This window comes from Drosophila teissieri, chromosome 2L (assembly GCF_016746235.2).
Source record: "Drosophila teissieri strain GT53w chromosome 2L, Prin_Dtei_1.1, whole genome shotgun sequence".
Taxonomy (NCBI): domain Eukaryota; kingdom Metazoa; phylum Arthropoda; class Insecta; order Diptera; family Drosophilidae; genus Drosophila; species Drosophila teissieri.
In genome coordinates, this window is record NC_053029.1 from 6,937,389 (window position 1) to 6,950,690 (window position 13,302).

Below are 13,302 nucleotides of genomic sequence, written 5' to 3' on the forward strand. Positions count from 1 at the left end.
CCAAATGGACGAAGTTCAACTTCCGCCGCACCAGCGCAAATGTATTTTTTCCGGCTCTGCAGATGAAGTTTTCCGCCGATTGCCGTGGCCAAACGTCCGCACACTCGTACAACTGGTCGCCAACTGATAATCAAGTGTCAAAACTCATATTCAAAATTCAAATGCGGCACTGGCGTTGCGCATGTGTCCTGCGGCCTTGCGCGGCGAGTGGGTGGTTGGGTGGTTCTGGTGGGTCTAGTGGGTCTGGTTGGTCTGGTTGGCCAGTAGTCAAGGTGCCCGGCAGCCAAAAGACGGTGCTATGCAATAGTAAATGTTTCATTCATAAACCGCCCGACGTAACATTTTCATATGCACGTGACGATATGATGTATACGCCATGTTGCCGGGGGAAAGTGACACATTATTGGTATTTGAGGTGGTTGGGTATGAAAGGAAACTCCAATTGCCAAACGCGCCCAACACCATTCTAATTAACCCCGAAATGCCGCGCATCTTCTGCCCAACTTTCACCCGAATCCACATCCACATCCACCGGCTGCTCCACCGCTTTTTTGCGGTGCTTGCATTTCCAACTTGGCTTGGTTTGCATGTGTGAGCTTCTTCGTAAGTTGGCAATAAGTTCGCACCGCTATTTGCGCACAATTAGCGCTTTTCAATAGCGATAACAATAATGATAATAAGCACGTGGAATTTGCTTGATTGTTGTTTCCTCTGGGGGTACATCTTTTGCTGGCACATGCAAGTTTCTCTCGTCTTATAAAATCCTTTTCACATTCTCACCTCTGTGTCAGAGCCTCTGTCTTAATTAAATATTATTTAGCTTTTATAAGCGTATACTTTGATGCAATGTGACCGATGAATCCTACTTTTTCATAATCAACAAACTGTTGCAACGGGTTTTAGACTAGCTGAAATGGATGCTTAATGTCAGGTGTTCGTTAGCATTAGCTGCATCATATTAGAATATTTAAAAATGTTGCGAAATCAGGAAATCGAAAAATCTAAGTTGGATCTCAATCAATCACAATAATAAAATTATTTACTGTTTCATAATGTCATTAAAACTTTATAATATTACTGCCTGATATAAAAACATTGCTCTACTTTTACTTACACAAATATTTACAAGGGCCCTGAAAAAGTACATGTTTTGGCTAATCGCGTAGAAACTGGGATTCAAATTTTGTAAGGAGCAGACAAAAATGGTTTGCAACTCCGATGTCACATAACCATAACATTATGGCGGTGTAACACTCCACTACAACTTGGTCCAATTATGGAATGTCATATCTCGTTGAATTTGTAATTCAATTTCCAATCAAACTGTGTTCACCAAAAAAAAATTATTTTTTTAAAATTTTTTTTCAATTTTTAATGATGAATTTTGGATTTCGGCAGAAAATTGATTTTCTGTTGTTTTCCGATAGCAAATAGCAGTATTTTGATCAGAACATTCGAAATATTGGTCCAAATATGGAATGTCATATCTCGTTGAATTTGTAATTAAATTTACAATCAAACTGCGTTTACCAAAAAAATTTTTTTTTTTTTTTATTTTTTTCCAATTTTTGGTGATGAAATTGGATTTTGTCCGAAAATTGATTTTCTGTTTTTTTGCGATTTAAATAGCAGTATTTTGATCAGAACATTCGAAATATGGTTTCAATTATGGAATGTCATAGCTCGTTAGATTGGTAATTAAATTTCCAATCGAAATGCGTTTACCAAACAAAAAAAATTTTTTTTAATTTTTTTTTCAATTTTTGATGATGATTCTTGGATTTTGGCCGAAAATTGATTTTCTGTTTTTTTGCGATTTAAATAGCAGTATTTTGATCAGAACATTCGAAATATTGGTCCAATTATGGATTGTCATATCTCGTTGAATTTGTAATTCAATTTCCAATCAAACTGTGTTCACCAAAAAAAAAAGATTTTTTTAAAATTTTGTTTCAATTTGTAATGATGAATTTTGGATTTCGGCAGAAAATTGATTTTATGTTGTTTTCCGATAGCAAATAGCAGTATTTTGATCAGAACATTCGAAATATTGGTCGAATTATGGAATTTCATATCTCGTTGAATTTGTAATTAAATTTTCAATCAAACTGCGTTTACCAAAAAAATTAATTTTTTTTTTTCATTTTTTCCAATTTTGGGTGATGAAATTGGATTTTGTCCGAAAATTGATTTTCTGTTTTTTTTGCGATTTAAATAGCAGTATTTTGATCAGAACATTCGAAATATTGGTCCAATTATGGATTGTCATATCTCGTTGAATTTGTAATTCAATTTCCAATCAAACTGTGTTCACCAAAAAAAAAAGATTTTTTTTAAATTTTTTTTCAATTTGTAATGATGAATTTGGGATTTCGGCAGAAAATTGATTTTATGTTGTTTTCCGATAGCAAATAGCAGTATTTTGATCAGAACATTCGAAATATTGGTCGAATTATGGAATTTCATATCTCGTTGAATTTGTAATTAAATTTTCAATCAAACTGCGTTTACCAAAAAAATTAATTTTTTTTTTTCATTTTTTCCAATTTTAGGTGATGAAATTGGATTTTGTCCGAAAATTGATTTTCTGTTTTTTTTGCGATTTAAATAGCAGTATTTTGATCAGAACATTCGAATATGGTTTCAATTATGGAATGTCATAGCTCGTTAGTAATTAAATTTCCAATCGAAATGCGTTTACCAAAAAAATTTATTTATTTTTTAATGATGATTCTTGGATTTTGGCCGAAAATTGATTTTCTGTTGTTTTGCGATTTAAATAGCAGTATTTTGATCAGAACATTCGAAATATTGGTCCAATTATGGATTGTCATATCTCGTTGAATTTGTAATTCAATTTCCAATCAAACTGTGTTCACCAAATTAAGTTTTTTTTCAATTTTTAATGATGAATTTTGGATTTCGGCAGAAAATTGATTTTATGTTGTTTTCCGATAGCAAATAGCAGTATTTTGATCAGAACATTCGAAATATTGGTCGAAATATGGAATGTCATATCTCGTTGAATTTGTAATTAAATTTACAATCAAACTGCGTTTACCAAAAAAATTAATTTTTTTTTTTTCATTTTTTCCAATTTTGGGTGATGAAATTGGATTTTGTCCGAAAATTGATTTTCTGTTTTTTTTGCGATTTAAATAGCAGTATTTTGATCAGAACATTCGAAATATGGTTTCAATTATGGAATGTCATAGCTCGTTAGATTGGTAATTAAATTTCCAATCGAAATGCGTTTACCAAAATAATTTTTTTTTTTTTTAATTTTTTCCAATTTTTGGTGATGATTCTTGGATTTTGGCCGAAAATTGATTTTCTGTTTTTTTGCGATTTAAATAGCAGTATTTTGATCAGAACATTCGAAATATTGGTCCAATTATGGATTGTCATATCTCGTTGAATTTGTAATTCAATTTCCAATCAAACTGTGTTCACCAAAAAAAAAAGATTTCTTTTAAATTTTTTTTCAATTTTTAATGATGAATTTTGGATTTCGGCAGAAAATTGATTTTATGTTGTTTTCCGATAGCAAATAGCAGTATTTTGATCAGAACATTCGAAATATTGGTCCAATTATGGATTGTCATATCTCGTTGAATTTGTAATTCAATTTCCAATCAAACTGCGTTTACCAAAAAAATTAATTTTTTTTTTTCATTTTTTCCAATTTTAGGTGATGAAATTGGATTTTGTCCGAAAATTGATTTTCTGTTTTTTTGCGATTTAAATAGCAGTATTTTGATCAGAACATTCGAAATATGATTTCAATTATGGAATTGTCATAGCTCGTTAAATTGGTAATTAAATTTCAAATCAAAATGCGTTTACCAAAAAAAAATTTTTTTTTGTTGATGAATTTTGGATTTTGGCCGAAAATTGATTTTCTGTTGTTTTCCGATAGCAAATAGCAGTATTTTGATCAGAACATTCGAAATATTTGACTTTTTTGATGATTTTGAAATTTACTTCCGAAAATTGTTTTTGTGCGATTATATTTAATAGTATTGTGATCAGAATAGTCGAAATATTGGTCCAAATATGGACCAATTTTCAATCAAACTGTTTTCAAAAAAGAAAATTCTTTTTTTTTTCAAATTTTGTGCAATAATTTATGATTTTTTAATTATTGCAGAAAATCGTTTTTCTGTTTTTTTGCGATTGCAATCAGACTGAATCTAATCATAAAAAATAAATCATTCATCCACTAATTATTAATTTTTCCAACCTTCCAAGAAAAAAAAACACAATTCGATAGAAATTATTTTAATTTATTTTCAGGTTTCGTTTATTACAAAAGAAAACACAAGACACTTCATAGAGATTCGATTCTTATAGTTCGGGAAGGAGCGACATTCTTAAGTTGTGTACAATCATTTCCTTGTTGCTCACTTAGTTAGCTTCATGTACATGGCTATGTGAGATTTTTGTGTGGGGAATTTAAAAACTAATTGTGGTTTATATGGAGGGTATATACGTATAAAACTTACAAACTATGCAGATTCTTTATTTGCATAAATTAATTGGACGGTTTTCTCAACGCTTTTCTCTTCATTTCGATTAAAAATATTCAAGAGTTAGAGTTAGTTAATACAAATAAGATAAATTTTCATTCGATATGCATGCAAACATTTGTCAAGATACATTTGCTAATGATTTCTAAAATCTATTAAAGGCATTTTGTGAAAGACACATTGATTGATTTTTCATTTCGTACTTGGAGCCCGCTCTATGATAAGGCATAGTACGGTTCGTTACGACTTACAAGATACATTAGGTGGCTATATGTGGTCTGCTACGAGTGGCAGATTTTCTTTGTTCAGCAATAAAAACATAAATTAATATACGTTTAACTGCTGTTTTGTACATTTGATTCTACAGCGGGTCAGTGGAGTACAACTGAAAAGAACTAAAAATAAAACCAAAAAGTAGACCAGCATTTTTGGACGGAATGCAATTTCGTTGGCAAACAAAAACCTACAACTCAAAACAAAAAACTAAAAAGTAAACACTCAATAAATGAACAAAAACACTACAAATCTTAGCAAGGTGTTTTAAGGGTGACTTTGTGAATAGCATTCATTTCGTTCTATGTGAGCAGTTGCATCATGTTTAGGACCAGGTGCGTGCGACTCCGCAGTAGGTATATGAATACGCTGAAGAAGAGCAGAGACATGGACATGGAGGCGCGCCAGCCCATGTTGTAGATGGAGCAGTACGGACACTGAGAGCTGCCGCATACCTCGCAAATGTTCAGCAGATATGTGGGCAGGGCATCAAATATTGATTCGTTGAACCGTTCTGAAAACATAAAGGAAAATAAGAGTTAACTACTTGCTGACAAATAAACTACGATTCTATATAGATTTTACTTACCCGGTGCATAGTAGTCGTAAATCCGCACTGGCAGATAGCGAGACATATTGGCTACTGGATACCAACGCTCAATGGTGAAGTTCACACAAATATCCTCATGGTCAAGCTGTTCAGAATCGACGAGATTTAACATTAATATTAATGAATAACAATAAAAATCCACTTGTATCTTACATAATCGAAGTAAAAGACAATCTTGCGTTCTAGATATCGAGCCCTTCTCAAATTCCTGACCCGATTACTTAGCACATAAGTGTCGAGTTTTTGCTGCTGTATCCAATAGCCAGTCGGAATGGCCACATCCAAAACCGCCATGCCTGACCGCTCCGACTCGTTTTGGTTAATCCAACTAAAAATTTACAAATTTAATACAATGGTCTAACACATTTAGTTCCAATGGTAACTCACTTTTGACAAGCCACATAGGATATGTGCGACTGATTCCTGCCGTGGAAGACTGCCTTGGTGTGTAGTCCAAAGGCTGGCACTGGTGGCTTGGTCTGGAACTTCTCAATGTCCACATTGTACTGCACGTGCATTTGGAGGATGGCATATCCAGCACCCTTGGCCTGAACCTTGATGGTGCCCCATGCGTCTGGAATCTGAGAATGATAATATATATTATTAAATATAATGGTAAAATCTAAATCTAATCCTAAATCCTACATCTAATTGACAATCCTCTTACCTCGATACTCTGCAATTTGGCTAGATTCGTGTCATCAATGTAAAGAGTTTGTGTTTTGCCGCCCTGCGAAGAGGCCTCGATCTCCACGGTCAACGAGGAAACCTCTCGCAGCCTAGACCGCACTGTGTACTCCACAAGAGCCTTGAGTGCTGCACTGGTATCCTGCGTGGAGGCCCATCCGCCGTCGTTTAAGCGCTGCGAGTTTAGCCACCGCACAATGGGATCTACCAAGAACTCACGGCGTGCCACATATACCAATAACGCGTAGGCGGTTGTCTCTATATTTAGCGAATCATATTCGTACGGCAGGCGGGGCAGCGAGAACCACTTTTGATTCTCCAACTTGCGCGGAGGTTGCGGTATTTCCTGGTTACCCCAGTACATAAAATCGCCTATAGTCCTGGCGTTACGTCGCAGAATGGCAAATACTTCTTCGGCAATTGGGGAGTTACAAAGCTGAAGGGCGTAGGCTGTAATGGCCACATCAAAAGGTTGCGCTTGGTGTCTCAGGAAGTCCATATTTCGTTCTATATACGCTAAGGCTCGCTGGGTTGCTAAAGCAACTCGAGAGCCCAGAGTGCCAGAGATATCCTTTACGGTGGCCAAAGTTATGAGTACGTGGGACGTTAGCGTAATGTTCTTGTCAAAGTTGGTGCGATTCATCTTCCTATCCGGTAGCCACGTGACCTCGTAGAAGGATCCCTGTGGCGTCTGGTGTTGCAGTAGCCATCGCATGTTCTTTTCAATAATGGTGGCATCGATCCAGATGAAGTTCTCCCATTCGTAGAAGCTGGCCTCTTGGAACACCCTTAGACAGTAGCTGGTCAACCATACGGACGAATCTGAGTTGTTCCAATCGGAACGGAACAGCGAGAAGCTGCCGTCGGGCCGCATAAAGCTCAACTGCCGCTGATAGCCAATGTTCATGTGGTAAAAGGCATTCTTCTCCAGCGTTTTGTTGCGCTGATTAATTAATCGCATGTACATAATCGTGTAGAGATTGGCGGCAAAACTAAAAGCATTCTGCTCGCCCGACTCCATGGGCAGGTAAAGCAGGGAGCTGGCATTGACGGGCATGGTGGGGAAAATGGGGCCCACCACATCACCGACTACGGATATTCTAGCCTTGTTTGAGCCGTACACAAAGTAACGATCCACCTGGTATGGAATTATTGGCGTTTGGGTTACATTAACATGCATGTATTCCAGGACGTAGGCGCGGTTCGAGAGATCCAGAAGCACGGACTGATGGCGATACTGTGGCAGACCATCCGACTCTACATGCAGTGTTCGTTTTATGGTATCAGTTCCAAGCAAAGTAGCTACGTGTAGGGTAACCTCCACATTGCCCAGGCGCTGAGGCACCACGGGCACGTATACCACCGTGGTGCCTTGGGCCTCCAAATAGATGAAGAATTGGTGTTCACCAAAGCTGGTTCTGGGGTTATACGATCTTACGATGCCATCCTCCTCCACGTGCACAAACTTGTAGTCCGGACTGCCGTGCAGCACGACAACGGCCTCGATCGGAGTTATCATATAATTGAATACGGTGACACGGATGCCCACCTGCTCGCCTTGCCTGCAAGCCTCTGGCATTTCCACATTTATGAAGAAAGGTTGGACTCCAACGTACTCCAGGGCCTTGTTCATCATACCAAAGCCTTTGGATGGACTCACACTGAACGCACTCACCATCCAGTAGGCGGGACGATCAGGAACTTCCACATTAAAGATGTACCGACCATGCGGTCCAATGTTCACATCCTTCCAAAGCCACACATTCTCGTAATGCCGGAGCACGCGATTAAATCGGTACTTTCTGTAGTTCAACAACTCTGTGTCATTTCTCACATGGCAATTGATCTCGTCCGTTCCATCATCACAATCAAACAAACCATCGCACTGCTTCTCGAGGCGATAGCAACGTCCACTCAAGCACTCTCCGAAACCCAATGTACGATTGCAGGTATCCTGTCTTCTGGGAACATAGCCATCCGTAAATACGATCAAGCCACTGTACTCAAATGTGCGATTTGCATCGACACCAAAGGACGATGCGGGGAAGTACACCAACTCATCGGGATTGCCCTCGTGAGAGTACCAAATATGCTTATAAGTTCCGTTGGTCTGCTCGTCGAAGTTGGACATCTTAGTGATGATCTTGGCGTACGTAAGCTCGTTGCCGGCCTGCATTGTGTAGAAGGCGCTGTCGATGCCTGAAAGACCCACATACGAACCAGGCTCTCCAAAGATGGCCACCTCCACTTTTTCTCCGGTTCTCGCTTTGCGATTGTTAATGTATACAGTGAAGTTATTCCGGGAGATGCCATTTACCGGGAATGTGAGAGAATCGGCCACAACCTGTCCCTGTTGGTTGATTTTCCACACTACAATAGTAGCCACAGGTGCCATTTCGGAACTCAGAACCACAGCAATGGTTTTGATACCCTCTGCGATGGTTTCTCGGTCATTCACCAAGATAACACCCTTTGACATAATGAGATAGTTGAACTCTTCGAGGTAGAAGTTCGTACGGATGTGGAAGATTATATACTCCCCAACCACTGGTTTCTCTGTGCTGGTGGTGACCTTGATGTGCTGATTTCTAGGAGAATAGTGAGACACTAAAAGAAGCTCCGTTTGAATGCGTTCACCACGCGGATCCACAAAGTTCGCCTGCAAGCGCATGTTTTGTATACCGTTCAAAAAATCTCTTGCTTGTGGGCGGTCGTCCAAGTTCAAATCATTCCTGATGTCTATCTTCACCTCCCAAATGCCATCACTCTGCTGCGACATGGACAATCGCTGGGCAGGCCAGTCCCTCCTGCCGCCACTGCGGCTCTCCACGAAACCAGAGACTTCCATTAAGCCCTGGCGTAATAGGTTTGGATTAATGGGTGAGCCATCATGGTACTCAACAGCTAGATATGTGGTAAATGGCATGGCGGGCTTAAAGACCTGCGGAGACTCGCCAAGGAATACCACCCTCAGACTGGAATTGTATACCCTGGCCACGGAGTACCCACTGATGATCTCATCGTAGAACTTCTCACCAACAGTGGCCGTGATCAACACTTCCGAGTTGGCTAGATTGGGCACCAGTAGCTCTAGCTCTCTTAATGGCCACTTAAAGTCAAAGGTTCCATTGAAATAGCGCAGGTAGGGCAGGGTTTTTCGATAAGTTCCACTCCACGCCTCGTAGCTGCTGTCCTGATACTCGGGTTTTCTAACCCAGAATGGCCACTCCTCGTCGAACTGATAGTGCCGCTCTACAACATATTGATTCCTGTACAGAATATCCTGTGAAAGATCTGTTCCGTCCTGGGGCAGTTGTCCAGGCACATTATACTGCACTTGCGGATTCTGGTTGGGATTATTGTAGCGCCATCGTTCATTGTATCGGTTAGTTTGCTCCAAAGGTGACCGACCCAGACGATACTTCTCATTGAGGACTTGGTTACTGAAGTATCCAATTGGCCGGATTGTAGCCTTGATTGTGAGATTTCCTCTTACTGGTAGGCCACTGGTAAAGTTAGCCATCACTCTTCCGTGGATAAACGGATCCGTGGTGAAGAAGTAGGCAGGCATGGTAACATTCACTTCGAAGCGGGTCTGATAGTATTCCTCCACGGTGAAGTGGCTCTCCTCTTGCTGTCCCTGAGCAATAACACGGATGGTCCATTCACCAAAAGTGGGCTGATCCGACAGTTTGTACTCCAATGAGACGGAACCCAAGTTTGATTGACTGAAAGTAAAACAGGAATAGTTAGTTCATTTGCAATTACATTTTTAAAAGACTTGATGTTATAATTGTATATTTAGACTGTTGTAATATACAACTTTCACTTACCGCGACAACCAACGTTTAAGAATATGCCTGTTTGGATCCAGCATGTACACATCCACCGGATTGTCAAATCCCTTGAGTTCGGTGGTGATCGGAATGGTCCTGAATCGCACAGTTTCCCCTTGCATATAAAGGGGTTTATCGGTCTGCACAAATATCGTCATGGAACGCTGGGAGAAGTCTAGTCTTGTTTCGTTCAGGAAGGCGAGACCACCAAAAACATTCTGGTAGAAACCTTCCACTCGAAGCTTATAGCTTCCAGTCACACTGGTTGGTGGGATCCTCATGAGCAGCGTCTCCGGTATGCCCTCCTTAACATCCTTAGAGTCTCCGCTAATTTGGACACCATCGCAGGCGATGCTAGCATGAACGGTTATCGGGTACTGAGCTTGGAGAATGGACACCGATACCTGATAGATTAGACCTGGTCTGACCATTCGAGAGGCAACAATGAAGTATGTGGGCTCCCTTGAATGCAGCGATTCCAGGAAGGTGGCCTTGATGTTATAGGACGACTTTCCCCGAGTCAGACTCGGCTCTTCGTTGTCCTGATAGCCTCCTCCCAGTCGTTTATTATAGTCATCTTGCCCAGCAAGATCGTTGTAGATTCCCGAATCTGTCCTGTACGGCGGGCGATCGTTGGGATTCGTTAGGCCAATGTTTGGGTTGTTGTTGCTATATTGATTCGTCGTCTGTGGGTTGTTTCCCCACTGCTGGTTGGGCAGTAGCGGCTGCTGGGGATTCTGCTGGTTCTGGTTGGGGTTGTAGTAGGTGTCACTTTGTCCAACCGCCGGTTGCAGTGCATCCAAGACGGCGGCTACCACGAGCAGGGCGCGCAGCAAGTGCCACATCATTGCTGAGGAGCAGTCAGAAGTGAATGAATTAGAATCGCTGAGTAAACTGCATCTCCCGAATACTATAAATAGAGGGCTTTGATTTGGGTGATCGGCCGGTTCTTTAATGCCCGGCGAACAGGGTGTATCAATGCTTTCCAAAACAAAAATTCGAGTTCTCGACCAAAACAGAGATCTTTGTATATCCATCTGACATGGGATTAATTCAAAATAATTTTTAAAATTCCTAAAATAAGATGCGCTTTAAAAATTTGTGAAGAACCTCCTTCCAACATTCTTCTTTAAACTTAGCATGTAGGTTTTTAAAAATTTTGGCATAAATATATTCTTAGAACACCCTAATCCCTAAGTCATGGACCGCATCTCATGTTCGAGGATTGTGGTCGGTTGGTTGATTTCCGCGTGCTGCGAACAAGTCGTTAATGAGGGCGCCGACATCGGTATTTATAGACTATAGACGCGATCTGGCAGGAGCAATGAACGTATCTTCAGGGAGATCTTTTTAAGGGGCAAGCGGCAGTATGGAAACTATGTCAAACATTGAGTAAAATGTCATTCAAGTGGGCGCGCAATTAGACGGCGGAGATGAATGCCGCGCAGGGATTTGGGGCATTCCAATCTTCTGCCGAATGCGTTTTTAATGCCTTCGTTATTTATGGTTGAATTTAGATTACGAAATCAGAGATTCACAAACCACTTTGAGCACAACAATATTTTTACTATTACTTAACTGTAGAACAGCAAACTTTTAATGATTGGCTCTACTTACAATACGGAAATGTTGTATTAAGTAAAGCTGTTTTCCTTCTAAAATATTATTCCTTTCTATGTTTTTAGCAAATTGCCGGTGGTGGAATGTGTGCAACATTAAAAAATGCGCATATTCGAATAGTCCGGCTTATCAGCACACAATCAGCCGGCACACAAGGAATATATTATTTGAGCAAGGACCTCGAAATCCTCCCTACTCAGGTATTAACTCATTTTGCTAGGTAAAAAGTCAACGCTTGATGGCAACCATACAAAAAGGGTCCACGCCAGGAGAACAATGAGGCACCGACTTCTAGACAAGTGAGGTGAAATGAAACTGAAGGATGGAGGGAGTGTGTGTGTCTGCATTTGAAATGCATCCACTGGCAAGCCAGTGGTAAAGGTAGCAAGCACACTGGAACCAAGCGAAACACGCAAATGAAACGGCCGGCTACCTGACCATAGATATACATAGGTGTCTATATGGGCCTGGGCGAGATACTCTGTGCACTGAAGCAGCAGAAGTTACTGGCCTATAGGGGTCTCTACACTCGGCGGTGAAAACAAATACCGAACTCGTAATAATTTCAACAACGCGACTTGTAATCCACCCTTTGCGCACAGCTACACAGAGAAAAAACAGTTTACAGTGTAACATTAAATATTTAAAATAAGCAACACCTTTAAATGTGATTTTTAATTTTAAATTTAAATATGTACATATATATTGTAATTAATTAATATGTATTTTAATTTAATTTGTTTGTAGTGAATATTATATTATATTCATTAAAAATTAAGAAATATTTTTTTAAATGAGTTTACTTTTGTTTTAACATGGGATTTTAGTATAACATTTCTATTATACCTTTTCAATTCCTTTTTTTCAGTGCAAGAGGGCGCACCACCACAAGCGTAACACACCAACTAAGTGGGCATTAATTAGCCGAGAAGACCCATTCAAAATGAGTTGAGAGGGCAAAAGTGCAATTGAAACAGCAGGCAGGACTTTTTGGCGGCCAAAGAAGCAACTGTTGGCGAAATTCGAGAGCTTGAAGGCAGACAAACTAAAAAAAAATAAAAAAGACGCCGCAATCCAATTGGTCAGCAGGTGGCTAAAACGCCAGCTTCACATTTCCTTTGAGTGGCAAAGAGCTCCTTACGAGGAACTCCATTTACAATTACTAATTCCATTTAAGCAATAAAAGAGCACAACGTGAAAAGTTGTAACCAATATTTGAGACATATCTTCGGTTTTCGGTCAACGCCCATGTGCCAACAACAACACAATAACACTGGCTTAGGCATTTTGTAGACGGCCAAACACACGATTTGGGCGGGTCGCCAAAGTGGAAGAGCTACGAAAACCCATTTCTACTCACCTCGGTACTGAAATCGATCTGATCTGGCTGCTCAGCAGGCCACGCACATTTTATTAATCAACAGAAAGGTAAATAAAACTAACTCGGAAACTCAAATATTCGAAAAAATGAAACAACACAAAACCAACAGCGATCCACACCCGCTTTGATGACTGATGCAGTGTGACCGTCAGCAGAAAGTGGCGCAATACCGGATTCCAGGTGTGGCCAGGACGCTCGGAATTTAACGGTCGCACTGCGAATTGAAATTGCTACGATGAAAAAATTGTATAAGTTTTTATGTTTTTCGTGTCTTAAATAATATCTTAGACAACAAATGAAAGACAAAAATTGTAAGCATTTAATGTTCCAAATTGTTTTGTTTAGACTCGAAGACTTTCAAAAAGA

General features: G+C 39.8%; 1 protein-coding gene across 1 annotated transcript; it reads right to left on the reverse strand.

The window, feature by feature from the left end:
- Positions 1-4,297: 4,297 nt before the first annotated feature.
- Positions 4,298-13,060, reverse strand: LOC122620237 (CD109 antigen). Its single transcript, XM_043797612.1, has 7 exons — positions 12,916-13,060; positions 9,933-10,785; positions 6,080-9,827; positions 5,800-5,993; positions 5,566-5,740; positions 5,392-5,497; positions 4,298-5,316 (listed from the first exon to the last, which is right to left on the reverse strand). The coding sequence occupies exons 2-7, from the start codon at positions 10,781-10,783 to the stop codon at positions 5,105-5,107; spliced, it is 5,286 nt and encodes a 1,761-aa protein (XP_043653547.1). The 5' UTR covers positions 10,784-10,785; positions 12,916-13,060; the 3' UTR covers positions 4,298-5,104.
- Positions 13,061-13,302: the final 242 nt, after the last annotated feature.